Genomic DNA, 22,603 nt, shown 5'->3' with positions numbered 1-22,603 from the left:
CCATGATTGAATGGCGTAGACTTAATGGGACGAATGGCCTAATTTATTCCTATCACTTATGGTCTTATGAAGACTCTATGACATCTTGACTATTAGTCCCAATCGGTATCTGATATTAGCGTTCACTTGCTGTCCTCTGGAAGTTGCATTTCATCCTGTGTTCCCTTGTGCAAGAAAGGCCAAATTTGTAGTTTTGATTGTGAACTGCTGCAGAAACACTTCCTGCTCTGGCCTTTGGTTTAGGTTGTTGTCAGCAGTGGCGGACTGGACAATCATAAGGATTGTTTTTTATTTGTTTAAGGAACATAATCCTCATCCCCAAGGCCGCTGACAGGTTGCACCCAAGGTTGTGCCCGCTCCAAATTCCAAAGGCAGGATCAAAGAACATCTAATAATAAACAAGCGGGCTTGTTTTACCTGGGGTTTTAAGTATAAAAAGTTGCAGATACTGCTCTTCTGTGAACCACACGACACTAACCTCGTATGAATTACGGGCTGTCTTCGGTTGTATTAAGGACTTTGGGGTTTTGTCCCCACTCAAATGGTTATTAATTTATTAAATTGCTGTGTGTTTTATGTATATGTTATCTATATATATTATGTTAAGCTGTTGCAAGTTAGTGAGGCTGCATTTAGAGTATTGTGTTCAGTTCTGGGCACCATGTTATAGGAAAGATGTTGTCAAGCTGAAAAGGGTGCAGAGAAGGTTTATGAGAATGTTGCCAGGACTAGAGGGTCTGAGCCATAGGGAGAGGTTGAACAGGCTGGGCCACTTCGCTGGCTCATAAATTGAGCCAGGATTTTGCCATGAATGCAATAAATGCTGGCTCCAGTCGCAAATCTGAGTTTTCGAGTGATCTGTGTAAGGCATTCATTGATGCTGGAATTGCACTGTGAAAATTGGAAAACAAACCTCTTAAGAGTTTTTTTAGAGAAATACACAGAGGAACATAGACCAAGTGAGTCATCATTACGGAAGAATTATGCTGACAGTAACTTCAACATTGTTGTGCAGAAAATGTAGAGATGAAGTTGCATGCAACAAAATATGGATCTCAATAGACGAGACAACAGATGCTGTGGGGAGATATGCTGCCAATGTGGTCATCGGTACACTGGAGGCAGGTCAACCATCAAAGGAGTATTTGTTGACATTGGAAGTATTGGAGAAGTCAAACAGCTCAACTGTTGCTCAGTTGTTCACATCTTCACTTGCTGTACTTTGGCCTGAAGGTATAAAACACCAGAATGTTCTTCTGTTTGTGACAGTTTTATTCCCCAAAAAGTTGCATTTGACATGCTTAGCTCAAGGACTTCATAGAATTGTCAAGCACATACGTAGCTTGTTTCCAAATGTCGATCACCTAGTTTCCAATGTCAAGAAAGTCTTTCTCAAAGCACCGTCACATGTGCAGTTGTTCAAGGAAATGGCACCCGAGATTCTGCTACCTCCTCAGCCCATTTTGACTAGGTGGGGTACATGGCTCTCTGCTGTACTCTATTATGCTGCAAATTTTGAAAAGGTAAAATAAATTGTCAACTGTTTTGAAGAACAAGAATCTGCTGCAGTCAGGATCGCCAGTGAAATCATGCAGAAAAAGTCCCCCCCACCGCGATCTTGTGTTTATTGCTTCCAATTTTGCAAACTTTCCATAAGCTATCACTTCCTTTGAGAAACATAGCGAAACATTAGTGAATAACTTGCGGGTTTTCAACAAAGTAACTGATGATATTCGTAAAGTTCCTGGGGACATAGGTAAAGACATACAAGGAAAATGTGAGAGTGATTTTAGCTAACAAAGATCTTGAAGAAATAGAAAACATAGCTAAAGTTCTCAAAAGTAGTTGTAATGCACAAGATATCGACATGAATATAGAGTCTGTAGCTTGTTTCGGGTATGCACCAACGATCCGGGGTGGAACATTGCAACCTTCACGTGTTCCACCCTGTTTTGACGAATGCAATCAAACCAGCGTGCACAATCAAATAAGATCAAATAGAACAAGTTGTCCTACAATTTTAGGCTGTGCACGCCGTACGCAAGAAGAAGAGGTAGAAATAAGTTTTTCACAACTGAAGCATATTCTGTCTGACAGACAACATAGTTTAACACCAGATAATTTGAAACAAAATGCTAGTAATTATGTGCAACCAGGCAGCTTTGGTCATTTAATGTAGTATACCTTTATATTACCTTTAACCAAACTTTGGTGGTGGAAATAAATGCCTTTTTATGCCTTTTATTGTCAACAAATGCCTTTTTGCTTGCCTATTTCAGATCCATCTTATTAGCTCACACGGATATGATGCCAGTATTTCAGCAGAAGGTGGGAGAGAATCATATCTCACCACTTTTTACTTAGGATCAGAACATTACTGGCAAGACTGGTGACTCTTTGCAAGCTCTACCCAGAGAAAGATACACTACCATCTGATATAATCACTCCACACTTTTAAATCGCTTTTCTACCTGTAAATACAGAACCGTATTCTGCACTCCGTATCTTTCCCTTTGCCCTAGCTATTGTACTTGAGTTTGAACTAATTGCATCTCTGTATGGTATGTCTGATCTGTTTGGATAGTATGCAAAACAAAACTTTTCACTGACCCCAGTAAATGTGACAAAATAAAGTGGCACAGTGCCACAGCTGATTGAGCTGCTACCTCACAGCGCCAGAGACTCAGGTTCAATCCTGACCTCGAGTGCTGACTGTGTGTGAAGTTTGCAAATTCCCCAGAGATGCTGCCTGACCCGCTGAGTTACCTCCAGCACTTTGTGTCTTGTTTTGTAATGCAGCATCTGCAGTTTTTTACAATAGATACAATAAACAATAGGTGCAGGAGTAGCCCATTCAGCCCTTCGAGCTAGCACCGCCATTCAATGTGATCATGGGTGATCATCCCCAATCAGCACCCCGTTCCTGCCTTCTTCCCATATCCCCTGACTCCGCTATCTTTAAGGGCCCTATCTAGCTCTCTCTTGAAAGTATCCAGAGATCCGGCCTCCACCGCCCTCCGAGGCAAAGAATTCCACAGACTCGCAACTCTCTGTGTGAAAAAGTGTTTCCTCGTCTCCGTTCTAAATGGCTTACCCCTTATTCATAAACTGTGTCCCCTGGTTCTGGACTCCCCAAACATCGGGAACATGTTTCCTGCCTCTAGCGTGTCCAAACCCTTTATAATCTTATATGTTTCAATAAGATGCCCTCTCATCCTAAATTCCAGAGTATACAAGCCCAGCCGCTCTCAGCAAATGACAGTCCCGCCATCCTGGGAATTAACCTTATAAACCTACGCTGAACTCCCTCAAAAGCAAGAATGTCCTTCCTCAAATTGGGGACCAAAACTGCACACAATACTCCAGGTGTGGTCTCACTAGGGCCCTGTACAACTACAGAAGGACCTCTTTGCTCCTATACTCAACTCCTCTTGTTATGAAGGCCAACACGCCATTCGCTTTCTTCACTGCCTGCTGTACCTGCATGCTTACTTTCATTGACTGATGAACAAGGACCCCCAGATCCCGTTGTACTTCCCCTTTTCCCAACTTGACACCATTTAGATAATAATCTGCCTTCCTGTTTTTGCTACCAAAGTGGATAACCTCACATTTATCCACATTAAACTGCATCTGCCATGCATCTGCCCACTCACCCAACCTGTTCAAGTCACCCTGCATTCTCATAGCATCCTCCTCACAGTTCACACTGCCACCCAGCTTTGTGTCATCTGCAAATTTGCTAATGTTACTTTGAATCCCTTCATCTAAATCGTTGATGTATATTGTAAATAGCTCCTTGTTCCTTGTGGAAAGTTCCAGCGTAGGTTTCCACAGTTCCTTGTGAAAAAGTCCAGTGTCAGTAATGAGGCTGTTTGGAAGATCGGGACTACACTCTATGTAGGAAAAGACTGTTCAGTAGACGATCAACAGAGGGGAAGAACTGTTTGATGTTTGAACTACAAGGTAGACAAGGGGCAAGCGTGGGAAAGTAGCATCAAGGTCAAGATCGCATCTGCCTTGGTCTTATTAAATGGCAGCCCAAAGTTCGCTCCTGCTATTGGGAAGAAGGTATAGGAGTCTGAAGACTGTAACCAGGTTCAGGTACAGCTTCTTCACAACAACCATCAGACTATTGAACAATACAAACTTCAACTAAACTCCGAACTACAAACTGCCTTGGTAGCACTGGGAACTTCGGGTATTGTTTTGTTTTTGCACTATTTCGGATATTTTTCATTCATTTAGTTTAGTTTGGTTTAGTTTAGTTTAGAGATACAGCACGGAAACAGGCCCTTCAGCCCACCGAGTCCGCATCGACCAGCGATCCCCGCACACTAACACAATCCTACACACATTAGTAACAAATTCCAATTTTTTTACTGTCAATTAACTTACAAATCTGCATATCTTTGGAGCGGAGGAGGAAACTGGAGCACCCGGAGAAAACCCACGCCGTCACAGGGAGAATGTACAAACTCCGTACAGACCGCACCCGCAGTCAGGATTGAACCCAGGTGTCTAGTGCTGTAAGGCTTCAACTGTATTGCTGTGCCGCCCACATTGTTTGCTTATTATATTATCTATTAAGTACAGTGTTTGCAAACCTGTTGTGCTGGCGCATGTGAGAATTTCATTGTTTTGTTTCAGGATATATGACAATAAAACACTTTTGACTTGATCTCCTAACTTACTCCTGCTCGCTATATACACAATGGCAACAAGGGATGCTGCCTTAGTATGGTGTTAACATTCCCTTTATTAAAAAATATATATTGGATAACATTATGTTATTACTAATATTATTGTGTTCAGTTCTGGTCACTGCGTTATAGGAATGATGCTGTCTAGCTGGAAAGGGTGCAGAGAAGATTTACGAGGATGTTGCCAGGACACAAGGGCTGAGCTATAGGGAGAGGTCGAGGAAAGATTGAATAGGAATCTGAGGGGTATTTTTTTCGCACAAAGGATGGTGGGTTTATGGAACGAGCTGCCGGTGGAGAAGGTTGAGGTATGGACTATTGCAAATTTATGAAACATTTAGACAGATACATGGATAGTACAGGTTTGGAGGGATACTAGACTAAGTGGGACCCATTGGGTCCCAGTCACACGGGAGGCCTGGGCCTCCAATGCAACCCATTCCCCAATGCAATATTCCACCATCGGGTGGGAGAGGGGGTGGTGTGGGGGAGGGGGGGTGGGGGTGTGGGGGGTGTATGGAAGGTGATATGTGGGGGAGGGGGGAGTGGTGGAGGGAGGGTGGGGGAGGGTGTGTGTGGGGGAGGGGGGTTATGGGGGGTGGGGGGTGCAGGTGTAGGGGAGGGGCTGTACGGGGGATGGGGGTGTAGGGAAGGGGGGGTGTGGGGGAGGGGAGGGTGGTTTGGGGGGGAGGGGGTGGTGTGGGGGCGGCGGTTTGGGGGGAGGGGTGTGTGGGGGAGGGTAGGGGTGGTTTAGGGAGGAGGGGTGGTGTGGGAGGGTGGGGTGGTGTGGGGGAGGGGCGGTTTGGGGGGAGGGGATGGTGGGGTGGTGTGGGTGGGGGGAATGGGTGAGTAACGGGGGAGGGGTAAAGGGGGGTGTGTGAGTGTGTGTGGGGGAAGGGGCTGTGTGGGGAGGAGGGAGGTGGGGAAGGGGGGAAGGGGGATGTTTAAGGAGGAGGGGGAGGGGGAAGGGGGGAAGGGAGGGTGTGTGTGGGGGGAAGGGGGGAAGGGAGGGTGTGTGTGGGGGGAAGGGGGGAAGGGAGGGTGTGTGTGGGGGGAGGGACTCCATCCAGCGGCCACCAGCCACGGCACCACAGCACCTCCCGACTCCACACAGCGGCTCTCCTGACTCCACTCTTGCGGACACAATTAGCACGGCTTGTTTCCTCAGTCTCGCCTCCGGGGCTTTATACTCCAGCAGGTGCCGTTAGGGGCGTTACCTTCATGGTGACTGACAGCGAGAAGATCAATCTGCTGATCCCACGATTTTTTAAACCTTCGTAACATTTCTCATATTTCACCGATTGGAACAAAACTTGATGTTTTGGACTAGAGGAGAACGGCGAGTAAGGTGGCGAACAATCCTAGCGATTTAGGGTAGCGTTTCTTGCGCAAATGTAATTACAATGCAGACTGGAAGTGGTCAAGATGAGAGTTTTAGTAATAGTATAGATAGATGGGAAAAACTCAGGCAGGTGGGACTAGTGTAGATGGGACATGATGGTTGATGTGGGCAAGTTGGACAGAAGGGCCTGTTACACGATAACTATGACTCTAAAAGCAATAGCTCCGAATTTCTAAAACACATAATCGTAAACTTGCAGCAAAATTAAGAACCGGCATGTTTATCTTTTAGATAAAAAAATCTAAAAGGCAACTGATGTAATATTTCCCGCAGATTTGGTTGCTCTGGATTGCAAAGATTAACGTTAGGAAAGTGGATATAATTCAACCTAACCCTTAAATAAATCTCATTTATTGATTCTATTACTGCTTGGGCAGTCCATCACCAGAGGCTTTGTTTGAATGAATACTCTGAGTAGGAGATGGAAAAGTTAAACAATTTATGCCTGAAACATTAGGCCCTAGAGGGGTGAGTGAGACAGAGTTACCAGGAAGCACTTCACTGCACAGAGGGTGGCTGGAAATTGCAACTCTTCTTTCAATTCTGCCAATTCTGCTCGGTTTAGGTTTTAAGCTTAAGTTTATTATTGTCACATGTACAGTGAAAAGCTTTGTTTGGTTCGCTACCTAAATAGTTCAGAGGAGGCACGGTGGTGCAATGGTGGAGTTGCTGCCTTATAGCGCCGGACACCCAGGTTCGCTCCTGGGTACAGGTACTGCCTGTACAGAGTGTACATGTTCTCCCTGTATCTGCTTGGGCTTTTTCTGGGTAATCCGGCTTCCTCCCACATCCCAAAGATGTGTAGGTTTGAAGGTTAATTGGCTTCTGTAAATTGTCACTAGTGTGTAGGATAGCACTACTTTGAACGGGTGATCAGTAGTCAGTGCTGATACCATAGCCGAAGGGGCTGTTTCTATGCAGTGTGACTAAATGGCTCTATGAGTGTACAGACTTGATTGAATGATTGATTGATTGGAAGATTCAGCATGGAAAACAGGCCCTTTGGCCCACCGACTCCATGCTGACCATCAATCATCCGTTCACCATCGTTCTAATGTATCCCGCTTTCTCATCCACTTCCTGCACACTTGAGCCAATGAACCTACAAATCTGCACGCCTTTGGGATGAGGGAGGAAACCGGAGCATCCGGAGGAATCTATGCGGTCTAAGGGGGAACGTACAAACTATACACAGACAGCACCCGAGATCAGGATCAAACCCGGGTCTCTGGTGCCGTGAGACAGCAGCTCTACCAGCTGTGCCACTGTGCTGCCCCGAACTAGGAATGTAAAGAAACCCTGCATTGTTTATTTTATCTCTTGTATGTAGTATATTTATGATGAACGTCTATGAAAATAAGTGTGCCAGTTTCTAAAGGTGGATAAAAAGCAAACTATTCATATTACTCGATTGCCCAGCACAATGTAAAAAAACAGCAGCTTAATCCAATTGTTAAAATGTCAAAGTAATATAGTTTGTCTAAGTGATCATTGTTTGGAAACTCATTCCTGTTCGGTTGCTTTCAACATAGGACTTTTGGAACGTGAGAAAATGGAAAATGGAACAACAGAGGAAATGAAAGGTCGGCACAGCGGAGCAGCGGTAGAGTTGCTGCCTTAAAGCGTCAGAGATACGAGTTCGATCCTCACTACGGGTGCTGTCTGTACAGAGTTTGTACATTCTCCCCATGAGCGTCCGGGATTTCTCTGGGTGCTTCGGTTTCCAAAAACGTTTGTTTGTGGGTTATTTGGCTTCTGTAAAATTGTCCCTAGTGTATAGGATAATGTTAGTGTACAGAGTGATCACTAGTCGGCACAGACTCAATGGGCCGAAGGGCTTGTTTCTGCTCTGTATTTCTAAAGTCTAAAGTTCAATATCGAACTGCTGTTTGAATGCAAAATTGAATACTACTCACTGTGTCTAGATCTGCTGTCTGATTATCAACATCTAGGCAAACATCGTCCATGCAGAGCAAAGGAAACTAATAACTTAGGAAGTGCCCGTAAATCATGTCATTTTTAGGATTTAATTTCTAGTCTACAAAGACAACCTTCTCATGTTCATGTCATAGGAGCAAATTAGGCCATTTGGCCCTTCAAATCTACTACGCCATTTAATCATGCCTGATCTATCTTTCCTTCTCAACCCCATCCTCCTGCTTTCTCCCCATAACCCTTGACACCCTTACCAGTCAAGCATCTGTCAATCTCCCCCTTAAAAATACCCAATGATTGCTTGAGAGATGACAGATGGCACAATGGGCTAAGTGTTCGGCTGGCGACCGGAAGGTGGCCAGTTCGAATCCCGCTTGGAGTGCATACTGTCGTTGTGTCCTTGGGCAAGACACTTCACCCACCTTTGCCTGTGTGTGAATGTGTGTGAATGTGTGTGAGTGTTTGGTGGTGGTCGGAGGGGCCGTAGGCGCAGAATGGCAGCCACGCTTCCGTCAGTCTGCCCCAGGGCAGCTGTGGCTACAGAAGTAGCTTACCACCACCGAGTGTGACTGAGGAGTGAATGAATAATGCGATGTAAAGCGCCTTGAGTATTAGAAAGGCGCTATATAAATCCCATCCATTATTATTATTATTATTATTAAGCAAAAACAAAGTGCTAGAGGAATTCAGCAAGTCCGGCTGCATCTCTGGATAGAAGGAATGGGTGACGATTCCTTCTACCCACAGATGCTGCCTGTCCTGCTGAGTTACTCCAGCATTTTGAGTCTATCGTCGGTGTAAACCAGCATCTGCAGTTTCTTCCTACATACGGTATCTGTAGAGGGAATGGACAGAAGGCGTTTTGGGTCAGGGTCCTTCCTTGGGTTGAAATTGTCTGTCCATTCCCCTCACAGATAGAAACATAGAAAATAGGTGCAGGAGTAGGCCATTCGGCCCTTCGAGCCAGCACCACCATTCAATATGATCATGGCTGATCATCCAACTCAGTATCCTGCACCTGCCTTCTCTCCATACCCCCTGATCCCTTTAGCCACAAGGGCCACATCTAACTCCCTCTTAAATATAGCCAATGAACTGTCTTCAACTACCTTCTGTGGCAGAGAGTTCCACAGATTCACCACTCTCTGTGTGAAAAATATTTTTCTCATCTCGGTCCTAAAAGACTTCCCCCGTATTCTTAAACTGTGACCCCTTGTTCTGGACTTCCCCAACATCGGGAACAATCTTCCTGCATCTAGCCTGTCCAAACCCTAAAGAATTTTAGGGAACACCAAAATACAGTAGGGGGTAGACAGCTTCTTCCCTCTGTTATCAGACTACGGGACAGTCCTCCCTTAAGCTAGAGTATGGCTCCGATCTTTCATTGCCGGCATTGCACTTTATTTGCTGGAACCGTAACATTACAATGCTGTATACTGTATTCTGCACTCAGGTATTTTTCCCTTTGCACTACCTGTGCTTGTGGCTTGATGGTACTCAAGTATAGTGCGCTCTGATTTAATTGAACCGCACACAAACAAAAGCTTTTCACTGCATTTCGATAGACATGACAATAATACCAATTGACAATGCCAATTATAAGTGCGGTTTCACTGATTAAAGGGCGCGTGGGAAGTCGTGAAGACAAATCTTCCTCAAAGTTCTATTGAAACGGCCCACCTAAAATGATCCATAATTGGACATTCGTCTTTGATAAAGATAATATCCGACCCCAATGAAAATAATTCCTTGTGAAAATATATCGTAATTGGAAACAGCCTGAATTGTTGCTTGATGCAAACATCTTGAACATTTGCCAAAAATGTATGAATGGCTAATAAAATCCAGAGAAGATTGTTTTGGTATTCAATTACCATTAACTTCTAGTTCACAAAAACGTATGAACAGTTTATTCAAGGTCATCATTTATTAACTTGAACAGAATTGGTTTTTTTCCTCTCCTCCATATGTTCATCACCCATCCCTGACTCCCATATCGCACTTTTATTCGCCTGATGCCTTGGAAAAGCAGCCAGCATAATCAAAGACTTGGTCATTCCATCTTCCCCCTGCTCCCATCAGGTGGGAGGCACAGAAGCTTGAAAGCGAGCACCATCAGAGGCAAGAACAGCGACTTGCCCTCTGTTATCAGGCTTCTGAATGGTCCTTCCACAGGGTACTGTCCGATTCGCCTCTACCCCATTGCAGACATTGGATCTTGTCTATGGAACTGATGCGGTACAATGCTGAGAACTGTATTCCGCACTCTGTATCTTCCCCTTTTCTCTACCCAATTCACCAGTTTGGCTTGATTGTATTTATGTATAGTATTATCTGATCTGTATGGATAGCATGCAAAATAAAACTTGTCACTATATCTCGGTACATGTCACTAAATAAACGCACACCTAAACTTTTTTCCACTCCTCCTTGACCCCTCTGGTTTTACATTTCACTTCTCCTCTTCTTTCTTCACGCCTTTGTCACTTGCTCCACCCATGTGCCAATTCAAACCCCCTTCATCTGTATAGGCAGGAATTGCAGATGCTGGTTTAAACCCGAAGATGGACACAAAATGATGGAGTAACTCAGCAGGACAGGCAGCATCTCTGGAGAGGAGGAATGGATGACGTTTCAGATCGAGACCCATGTTCAGACGGGTCTTCTGAAGAAGAGTCTCGACCCGAAATGTTACTAATTCCTTCTCTGCAGAGATGCTGCCTGTCCCGCTGAGTTACTCCAGCATTTGTGTCTATTCCCCTTCATCCGTATCCACTTATCACTTGCCATGGTTTGTCCCACCCCTACTCTTTTCCAGCTTTGTCCTCCTAAACTCCAAACAGTCTGAAGAAAGGTCCCGACCCAAAACTGTAAATCTGTCCATTTCCCTCCACAGATACTACCTGGCCCACTGAGTTCTTCCAGCGCTGTGATTTTTGCTCTAGAATGGCCAGTGAACCTAATGGTTCACCTGAAACTAACCAGATCTGTTCACCCTAAACCAGGGTGATCTCTCTTCATTTAACATTAACTGTGCATAGTTAACCTGCTTTAATTTTACACACTCAAATTTAGTTTGCTACACAATTAAATATTAGCCAGGGTACAAATGTCCACGGAAACTGTATAGAATGGTTAATGTGTAGCACTTTCGCCTCTTCAATTATGCGTTGTGTTAAATTATAAAAAAACGTAGTTTACACTTCATTAATTAAATGCTCCACTTTGGGAGGTTGAATGTAAGGAGAGGGTATACAGTTAATGGCAAGGCCCATTAACAGCACTGATGTGCAGAGGGATCTTGGAGTCCAAGTTCATAGCTGACTATGTAAAGACGGCATATGGAATGCTTGCCTTCATTGCTAGGGGCATTGAATACAAGAGGCAGGCAATCATGCTGCTCTAAAGGACTTTGGTTAGGGCTTATTTAGAGCATAGCGTGCAGTTCTGATCACCCCATTACAGAAAAGATGTGGAGGCTTTGGAGAGGGTGCAGAGGAGGTTTACCAAAATGCTGCCTGAATTAGAGGATTTCAGCTACTGGGACAGCTTGGACAGGGAGTGGTCTCTCTGGAATGTTTGAAGTTGAGGGGAGACTTGATAGAAGTACATAAAGCACTTTATGTGTAAGTGACGAATAAAACTGATATTGATATTGATATTGATTATAAAATTACGAGAGGCATAGAAAGGGTTGATAGTCAGAATCTTTGCCCCAGGGTGGAAATGTCCAACATTAGAGAGCATAGCTATAAGGTGAGAGGGAGAAAGTTGAATGAAGATGTACGGGGCAGGTTTCCACAGAGGGTGGGGGGGGGGGGATGTATTGCCAGGGGTGGTGGTGTGGGGCAGATATGCTAATATGATAGTGGTGTTCAAGAGGCTTTTAGATAGACACATGGAAGAGAAGGGAATAGAGGGACATGGATCATCTACAGGCAGATGAGATCAGTTTAACAAGGCATCATGTGCGGCACAAGCATTGTTTTCTCCTTTGCTGTACTGTTTTATATTCTAAAAGTGTACAAGGGCATTTTTAGAGACTGATAAGTTCTTGATTAGTAATGGTGTCAAAAGGAATGGTGTGGAGTGGGAGAAAACAGATCAGCTATGAACGAATGGCAGAGCAGACTCAATGGGTCGAATGGCCCAATTTTACTGTGTCTTATGATCTTATGATCTTATGATTAAAAAACAAAGCAAATTGGCTGAGCATCCAAAGTTTGGGTTATATTTGCTTTGAAATAGTCCCAAAAGGATTTAGCAGAAGGACGTACCAGTTGACAAGTATCCTGTACATTAGTCAAATATTGCTCACATTAAGTGGATAGAAAGTAATTATTGGTGTCGCTGTGTCGTACCGAGTAGCACTTCTGCCTCCGTGGCATGGTCAGACTGGAGTGGTTAAGAACCCAGAGTTCTGGGCCGCTGATCTACGGACCAGAGTTCAGATTAAAATCTAGATATATTTTGCTTCAAAAAAGACGCGGCTCACTAACTGTAACCCACCAAACCATCGTATTGTCACAAAATAAAAATAATCTTGGTTTGGGAACAATTCTGCCCAAAACCGCAAGAAATCGCATAGAGCTATGGATGTCGCCCAGTCCATCACATTTCAAGCATCTGAACGTTCTGCCTGACGGGAATCAAGAACCAAAGGATATAGGTTTAAGGTGAGGGGGGAAAGATTTAATAGCAAGCTGAGGGGCGACCTTTTTACTCAAAGGGTGATGGGTATATGGAATGAGCTGCCCGAAGAGGTAGTCAAAGCAGGTACTATCACAATGTTGGGCAGGTACATGGATAGGATGGGTTTAGAGGGATATGGGCCAAACACAGGCAGGTGGGACTAGTATAGATGGGGCATATATATGGGTCAGTGTCGGCAAGTTGTGCCCAGGGGCCTGTTTCCAAACTGTAGAGACCGCCATTGGGAATTTTTAAAGCTGGGAGTGACAATTCTTGACTAGTAAAGGGCCTGTCCCACTTAGCCGATTTTTTTCGGCGACTGCCAGCGACAGTCACAGTCGTAGCAGGTCGCAGAAAAAACGGCGACTGGACCCTCCCTACGACAAAGTCTACGACAACCTACCACCTAGTCGACATCAAGCTACGTCATGCCACGACAACCGGCGACCCAATTCTTCGTAACTAAAGACGTCCACCTACGACCACAGCTACAACCTACGACGACACATATGACAACCTACCACCACACAGGCGACAACCTACGACAACCAAAGTCAACCTACGCCCACCCGCGACAAGCTACGACAAGCAACGACCATGTCGGCGACAACGGAAGACAATTCGGCGACAACCAACGTCACCTGGCGACAACCTGCGTCATCCTGGCGACAACCTACGACAGCACCTACGACAGAAGAAGACAGGCAACGTCAAGCCCACAGTCGCCGAAAGGTTTTGAACATTTCAAAATCCAGCGGCAACAAGAAAAATGTTACAACTCTATAGACGACTTGAGGAGACTACTCACGACCATACAGGCGTCACCCCGCAACCATGTGGCGACAGCCTATTTGCCGAAAACAATCACCTAAGTGGGACAGTCCCTTAAGGGTGTCAAAGGTTACGGGAAGAAGGCAGGAAAATGTGGAAAGGGAAATAGATCAGATATTAATTGAATGGGGAATACACAGAATTTCCGAATTCTGCTCGCATGATTTATAAACTAATGTTTGATTACAGTTGTACAAGACATTGGTGAGGCCGCTGTGCAGGATAGAACTAGTGTCTAGTCATTGTTGGTCAGCAAGGATTCAGTGGGCTGAAGGGTCTATTTTCACGCTGAATCTCTAAACTTCTAAACTAAACTCGGATATCTGTATGATGGCTTGAACAGATAATCTTCTGACCCATTGTATGCGAGCAAGCCAAGGCTAATGTTGTGGTTTATTTATTCACGGCAAGGACAGTCTTTGTTACACATCCTTAACTTCCCTTGAGATGATGTTGATGATGAGATATTGGCAGCACAAGGAACTGCAGATGCTGAAATCTTGAGTTGACCACAAAGTGCTGGAGTAACTCGGTGGATCAAGCAGCATCTGTGGAAGTGATAAATACTGTAGGTGATGTTTCAGGTCGAGACTCCTCTTCAGACTGATTGTAGCAGTGGGGAAAAAAGCTGGAGCAGAGAGGCAGGGGCAAGACAAAGCCTGGCAAGTGATACGGTGTTGTAGGAACGAAATGCAGATGCTGGTTTATACCAAAGATAGACAAAATGCTGGAGTAACATCTTTGGAGAGAAGGAACAGGTGACATTTTGAGTCGGGTCCCTTCTTCAAACAGGAGAGACTGTTGTCCTTCTGGTGAAGGTCCCTCTGCCTTATTCTTTCCCTGTTTGAACTTAACAACAAGGATGCAATTAAGTGAAGTTGGGTCACTTCAGAGGGCAGGTAGGAGGCCCTCTAAAACTTCCATGGTGTGACTCTGGAATCACAAATCGGCCGGTCCAGATAAAAATGGCAGATTTACTGGAGGACATGAGTGCACCAGATGGGTTTCTGCAATGTTTTGTAAGGTCACCATTACGAAGACTTGTTTGTTTTTTTTTTTACAAATTCAAGATTACGAACAGAATATACATTCCACAGCTGCCCAAAGTAATTCCAGTACATCTTTCATGAAATATCTTGCATCAATACAAGCTTGCCTTGTAGCGGAGTTGAGCAGAGAACAGCATTACTCCATCCACTGCTTAACAGGTGCAAGGACATATAGAGACATATACAAAATTGGGCTTGGGTCCAAAGGTACAGCAGATGTCTTTATCTGCAACAACTCTCGCACTGAACAAAACTTTATGTTCAATCCTTTCAACAAAAGAGGCCGGGAGCAAACTAGAACCATTGGCCATGCTGCTACAATTTACAAACATTCATTAAAGATTACCAGAACAGTTTGCCGAGAGCTAATCTACCATCCCGACCACCTTAGATTGAAGATTAAATACCAGTTACAAATTAGTGTCTAATTATGTTCCATGTGTAATAAATGTTTCAGAGATACAGCATAGAAATGTTGTCCCAAGAGTGCACGCCAACCATCTATCACCATTCACACTAGTCCCATGTTACTCCACTTTCACATCCACTATTCTTATTTTTAATCCTGTATTGTTTTTTTGACTGCATAGCGCACAAACAAAATCCTTTCACTGTAACACGTGACAATAATAAACTAACTCCCTACGCACTAGGAGCAACTTACAATACCTGCAAAACCCGCACGTCTTTGGAATGTGGAGGATACCAGAGATCCCGGCGCAAATCCACCTGGTCACATGGAGAACGTGAAAACTCCTCACCGACTGGAAACCTAATTCCCCATTCACTGGTGCCCTCCCCTAATTCCCCATTTACTAGTGCCCTCCCCTAATTCCCCATTTACTGGTGCCCTCCCCTAATTCCCCATTTACTGGTGCCCTCCCCTAATTCCCCATTTACAGGTGCCCTCCCCTAATTGTCCATTTACTGGTGCCCTCCCCTAATTGCCCATTTACAGGTGCCCTCCCCTAATTGCCCACTTTATTCTCACCTCACTGTTCTTCTGCCACATTCAACACCTCCCTCATACACAGCACAATTCATGTCCCATTGTGGGCTGAATGGCCTGTTTCTGTGCTATATTTTTATTTCTATGCCCCAGTTCTGACGAAATTTAAAACATTAAAAAATATCTTAAATCTTGTTACAAACTGGTCAGCAACATTTTCCATGGTAACGGTTGTTTCTTACTAACTCGGGGTGTCACAGTGGCGCAGCGGTGGAGATTACAGACTATGGGCGCTGTATGTGTGGTGTTTGTATGTTCTCTCTGTGACCGCGTGGGTTTCAATAAAATAGCAAATTATCCCTAGTGTGTAGGATAGTGCTAGCGTATGGTGTGATCACTGGTCAGTGTGGACCGTAGGGCTTGTTTCCGCACTACATCTCAAAAATTCTATCAGTCATTCTGTTAAGTCGATTCGTTCGTCTATTCTGAAGAAATCTGTCCCAATTGCTCCACTCTCAACATACAGCCTTCAAGCTTTGTCAAACAGGGCCTTTGGCCCCACCAACCAAGATGCCCCCATCAAAACTAGTTCCATTTGCCTGCATTTGGCCCATATCCCTCTCGAGGATGGACTGGCAAAGCACCCGGAGGAAATCCATGCGGTCACAGGAGAACGTGCAAGCTCCACACAGACAGCACCCAAGGCCAGGACCGAACCGGGTTACTGGTGCTGTAAGGCAGCGGCTCTGCCAGCTGCGCCACTGTGCTGCAATGCAGTGACACCAAACAGCGCAGATAAATTACAGTGAACTGCATCCACACTTACAGGGCATTTCAACACACATCACTGTGGAGAACATGGATAGGAGACATTTCGGGTCAAGACCCTTCCTCATTCTGAAGAAGAGTCCCGACCCGAAATGCCACCTATCCATATTCTCCAGAGGTGCTGCCTGGCCTGCTGAGTTACTCCAGCACTTTGTGTGTTTTTTCTGTATTAATCAGCAGCTGCAATTCTTTGTTTCTACACAGCACTGTGGATTTCCTTGCTGAGATATGTTTACATTTTTCTCTGTTTCCTTGTTTTCTGTTTGCCGTAACTCTGAGATACAGCCCGATCCTCCTCACAGCAGATAATGTCAGCCTTTCAACTTTCAAACGGCAATCATAGACTAAATATTCACAAAAATAAATAACTCGCTCTTTTCACAAGAATCTAAACAGTGGGCAGCAGAGTGCTTTTCAACCGTCAGCAGCCTTCGTTAAAATGAAGACAAACACTCACAGGGCCACCCATCTATCTATCACTTTAAGAGGACAACTTCGGCAAGGTCACATGAAGAATGTGGACACAGTATCTCTCCTACATCTACACAAAGCATAACCAAACTAAACCTTGAATTGAAACCTGCCCTCACCACAGCGGAACCCAAACCATTCTCAACTTTCAACAAATGAGACCCTTTCATTAAGAAATTTGCCAAGAGTCTCACATGAATAGCTCCCAGCTCTCCTCACATAAACATGGCTACTTTCAATGTTTTTTAAATATATTTTGGATGGGCTGAGTAGAAACTCAGTCTTTGTTTCAGAAATAAACCAACTTAAACTATTTTCTTCTGAGATAATTTTGAAGATCCTTCTTCTCTCTTCTTCTGTGCTATCCACTCCCCACCTGCTCTCCTATCCACTCTACACCCTGTTCTCCCCAGCCTGTTATCCCCACCTACACCCCACCCTGTACTACCATTCACTTCTCACCCACTCCCCACTTACGATCGCAAAGAGTAACAGATGTAGCCCAGTCCATCCAACGGAGCAGACTTCCCACCAGTGACTGACACCATTCCCACCCGCTGAGTTACTCCAGCATTTTGTGTCTATCTTTAGTGTAATCCAGCAACTGCAGTTCCTCCGTACACAAGGCACACCAGTTTGATGCCTGGTCATGTGGGATTAGAGTTTACTTTGTTTCGTTAAGCATGGGGCATAAATTCATGTGCTTGCTATCAGAGTGTACACCGCAAAATAAAAGCCGCATTGAACGCAACCAAAATCCAGTGACCTAGGGGCAGCACAGTGACACAGCAGCAGAGCTGCTGACTGACAGCTCCAGAGACCCAGGTACAATCCTGACTACGGGTGCTGTCTGCACGGAGATTGTACATTCTCCCCGTGACCTGGGTGGGTTTTCTCTGGGTGCTCCGGCTTCTTCCCACACTCCAAAGATGTGCAGGTTTGTAGGTTGATTGGCTTGGTAAAATTATAAATTGTCCTTAGTGTGTGTAGGATTGTGTTGGTGTACGGGAATAACAGGACTCGGTGGGCCGAAGGGCCTGTTTCCGCGCTGTATCTCGAAACCAAACTAAAAGTCTGCTTCCCTGACTGCGTGCAGCCTACCAGCCCACTTGCCTCGATAGTGTGTGTGAGATTATCACACAGTCTGTGGAGCATCCTTCAGCGAGGCACATTATTGTGAAACATGAGCTATAATGCAGCAATGGGAACATTGCGATATATAAGACTAGACATTATTCTGTTCCAACTTGCACAAGTCGCTATCAGACAGAAACAAATCACAAACCAATACAAACAGCAGTTTGTGAGACACTTGAATCATTCACTCATGGTTCATTGACTACAGCCGATAACATCTCACCCCTTATATGTGGCAAATTCCAAACACATTATTCTACTGTACAATTGGAGGCTCCATTGCTGTTTTGTTTAGATATACAGCACGGAAACAGGCCACTCGGCCCACTGAGTCCGTGCTGACCAGAGGTCACCCAGTACACTAGCACTCTCAAACACACTGGGGGACCATTTACTATGTTTACCAAAGCCAATTAACCTACAAACCTGTATTTCTGAGGAGCGTGGGATGAAACCAGAGCACCTGGAGAAAACCTGCAAGGTCACACGGTAGTCAGGATCGAACCCGGGCCACTCGCACTGTGAGGCCACACCCCTACCGTTGTACCACCTTGCCGCCCCACACTTAATACTATAGGTTTATTTAAGTATCCGTTCACCATTTATAGAACATTGAACATCGAACATTACAGCACAGGAACAGGCCCTTCGGCCCACAATGCCAAGGATGGTGTTAGGACTCGAGGGAGTATAGGGAGCGGTTGAGCAGGCACAGACTGTATTATTTGGAGTGCAGGAGGATGAGGCGTAGAAGATTTGAGGGGACTAGGTAGGATAGATACACAGTCTTTTACCCAGGGTAGGGGAATCAAAAACCAGAGGAGTCTGGTTTTCGATGATGCAAAGTTGAACTAATCGCTGCCTGCACAAGATTCATATCCTTCCACCCCCTGCCTATCTAAAAGTCTCTTAAAACGCCACTAATGCATCTGCCTCCACCACCACCTCTAGCAGTGTGTTCCAGGCACTCATGTGTAAAAAGCCTGTCGCCCACATCACCTCAAAGCTATGCTCCCTAGTCTTTGACATTGCCGCCCTGGGTAAAAGGTTCTAACAGTGTATACCACCGATGCCTGTCATCATTTTATGTACTTCTACCACCTTAGCCTCCGATGTTGCAACGGAAACAACCAGCGGGTCAGGCAGCATCTCTGGAGGAAAAAGATGGGTGACGTTTGGGGTCGGGACATGGATCAGAAACATTTTGGGTCAGAACTCTTCGTCAATCTGAAGAAGGGTCATGACACAAAATCTCACCCATCCATGTTCTCAGGAGTTGCTGCCTGACCCGCTGAGTTACTCTCGCACTTTATGTCCAACCTCTCTTCTAGTTAATATCTTGCAATCCGGGCAGCATTCTGGTAAACCACCTCTGCACCCTCTCCAAAGCCGCGGCATCCTTCCTGTAACGGGGCGACCAGAACTGCACGCAACACTCCAGATGTAGCCAAATTAAAGTCCTATAAACCTGCATCATGACTTCCTGACTCTGATCCTGAATGCCCGACAATGAAGGCAAACATGACATAAGCTTTCTTTACCATTTGTATTGGCAGATCCATGGAGCTACACTTTTGGTCCCAAAAATGCTGTACGTCAATGCTGTTAAGAGTCTTGCCATTGGCTGTATACTTTCCCCTTACATTTGACCTCCTACACTTTACTCTTGCTCATCCTTGTGCCATTTATCTGTGCACTTCTGTAGTTTATTGTTTAGTTTAATTTGGAGATACAACACAAAATCAGGCCCTTCGAGCCCACGTCGACCAGCGATCCCCCTACACTAGCACTATCCTGTACACTAGGGACAATTTACAATTTTTACCAAAGTCAAATGAACAAGGGTTTCGGCCCGAAACGTCGCCTATTTCCTTCGCTCCATAGATGCTGCTGCACCCGCTGAGTTCCTCCAGCAATTTTGTGTACCTTTGAACCTATATACCTGTATGTCTTTGGAATATAGAAACAGGAGAAAACGCACGCGGTCGCAGGGAGAACGTACAAACTCCCTACAGATAGCACCCGCAGCCAGGATTGAACCCGGGTCCCTGGCGCTGTAAGGCAGCAACTCTACCATTGCGCCACCGTGCCACGCTGTAGCTAATCTATATCCTGCTGTATAGTTTGACAGCCCTCCTCACAATCAACGACTCTAGAACCAATAAATCAAAACCCATCTACATTTAGAGTGGGGAAGGGTCTTGATCCAAAATGTCACCTATCCCTTTGCTCTAGAGATGCTGCCTGACCAGCTGAGTTACTCCAGCATTTTGCGTCTGTCTACATTTACATCCATGTAGTTTATCTATATCACAAACTACAGATTCGTGCCGAACTCCACTGGTCACAGCCTGAATAACGCCTCTCCACAAAAACCCTCTGCCTTCTATAAGTAATCCAGCCCTGAATCCAAGCACACGTTCCCGTGGATCCCATGCATCTTAATCTTCCGGGCCGGTCTACCATGAAGGACTTCATCAAACGTCCTTCTAAAATCAGCACCCAACCTTCACTGACCAATGCCCCGACCGATGAGGGCATTTCCAGACTGAATGTAGCCATGTACAGGGTTTTATGATTTATTTAACAGTAATCAGAAAATGCCAACTGCACCAAGACAGGTAGCGATCTCTCACAAGGACCATTTGGGCTTCTCTTTAAAGGAAAAGCAAAGGACAAACGGCAATGAGAAACGTACAATAACGGAGCAAAAAACTCAAAACTAAAGCCTTTCTGATCACTCACACAGTTCTCTCGGTCTGTTTCAGAACGGAGTAAAGAGCAAAATGCAAAGTATGTGACAGACTGCCCCGACATGGGAATGGTTGCTTTTAACTGCAGCAGGTCACAGTGCTTAACAGTGTTTCCGCACTTTTAAAAACCAGTGGGCAAAGCCAGCAGCCTAGCAGCCTTGACCAGGCACACTTACCTCCGGTGTGTAGAGAGAGCAGCACAAACTGGGTCACAGCAATCTGCCACCCTACGCCAGCCAACACAACCATCGCCCTGGTATTTGGGTGCCCTCTGCAGCTCCCACTGCTCACTGCCTTTAGCCCGGCCGAGGTACACGGTGCAGTTAATCAGGCGCTCCGGGGAACTCTGTGATCAGCCTGTGGGTGGAAAGGTGAAAGACAAGATTGTCAGTGAGACGCGGGCTGTTGGCGGACAGATCCCGGTGGGACAACATCGGGAGAGAGGACACTGCACGAGGGCCTGAGGCAGGAGTGGACTCTCTCATCGGGAGAGAGACCACGGGGTGAACATATCCCAATTGACGACAACTCAAACACAATCCAGTCCATTGTTGGGAACATGGCAAACACTCTCAACACTGAACTAAACCCAATAGTATTGAAATCCAGGAGACAACCCCCCCAGTCATGTTCTTGCCTGGAAGGGAGATCTAGCTCACTCATTTTGCACTGAGAGGAGCCCGTGCAAACATCCCACTGAGAGAGATCATCACTCTGTGGCAAATAAACAGTCGCTGCCCTCTGATTAGCCCACACAGCATTCAGAGCACGTCTCCCCCCGGCTTGGAGAATGCTGCCAAGTTGATGTGCAGACACACACACACACAAAAACAAGAAGGAAAAGCATCGGGAGGGAGGGAAGAGGGAAGGGAGGGAAAAAGTGGGTGGGAGGGGGAGGGAATAAGAGCGAGAGAGAGAGAGAGAGAGAGAGAGAGAGAGAGAGAGAGAGAGAGAGAGAGAGAGAGAGAGAGAGAGAGAGAGAGAGAAATGCTGAGAGGGAGAGAGAGAGAGAGAGAGAGGCAGAGGCTGAGAGGGACAGAGAAACAGAGAAAAGAAGAGATAGGGAAAGAGAGAGAGAGAGAGAAAGAGAGAGAAAAGAGACACACAGAGACAGGGATGGGGTGGAGGGAGTTTGTAAGCAGTTAGATGAGAGTTGAGAGGGATAGAGGGAGAGAGAGAGAAAGAAGGGGGCGGATAGAGGAAGAGTGTAGTTAGGTATGAGAGGAAATAAAGAGGGGGGGGAAATACTGAACAGAGTATTGGGAGGAGGAGAGAGGAGAGGAAAGGCGGAGGAAGAGAGAAAGTGCAGTTGGATTAGAGAGAAAGATGGGAGAGGGGGCAGGGGGTGGTGAACTGAGAGAGAGAGAGAGAAAGAGGGAGCAAGAAAGTGAGGGAAAGTGAGAGAAAGAGCAAGAGTGAGAGAGAGATGAAGAGAGAGGGGATAGAGAGAAAGAGTTGGAGAGAGAGGAAAGTATTTGTGAAGGAGGTAGAGGGAAGAACAGAGAGGAGTTGTATGACTTGCCTGAGCAGCCGCACAAATGATGTGTTTTCTCACTTGAGCTAGAGAGTCGTGCTGGAGTGTCACTGCTGATTTGCTTTCAGGCATGGATTACATGTGATAAGGTCTGACCTTATTTAAGTATTCACACATTAAGGCCCCTCATAGTGAGCAGCTGAAGACAAAAAGCCCCTCAGATGTTGAGGCCATCAATCAGCCTCACAGTGGGTCGCCTGCCTGCCAAGCCCTGCCACTAAACCCAGGGCTGGTTCATCGGGAGGTGGGTGGTAGGTGTGGAGAGGGGGAGAGGGAGAGGGAGTGGGAGAGAGGGAGAAAGCTGGAGGGCGAGGGAGTG

General features: G+C 45.7%; 1 protein-coding gene across 3 annotated transcripts in view; it reads right to left on the bottom strand.

Moving 5' to 3' along the window:
• The window catches only part of bmpr1b (bone morphogenetic protein receptor type 1B), a 424,691-nt gene that overhangs the window by 122,370 nt on the left and 279,718 nt on the right, over positions 1–22,603 (bottom strand). For all 3 annotated transcript variants that reach the window (XM_033022575.1, XM_033022558.1, XM_033022566.1), the window contains one exon: positions 20,927–21,107. In XM_033022575.1, the coding sequence (XP_032878466.1) occupies positions 20,927–20,999 (73 nt within the window). In that variant the 5' untranslated portion in view covers positions 21,000–21,107. The remainder of the gene's footprint in view (positions 1–20,926; positions 21,108–22,603) is intronic.

The sequence above is a fragment of the Amblyraja radiata genome, chromosome 1 (assembly GCF_010909765.2).
Source record: "Amblyraja radiata isolate CabotCenter1 chromosome 1, sAmbRad1.1.pri, whole genome shotgun sequence".
NCBI lineage: Eukaryota > Metazoa > Chordata > Chondrichthyes > Rajiformes > Rajidae > Amblyraja > Amblyraja radiata.
This window is presented reverse-complemented; position numbering and strand designations above follow the sequence as displayed.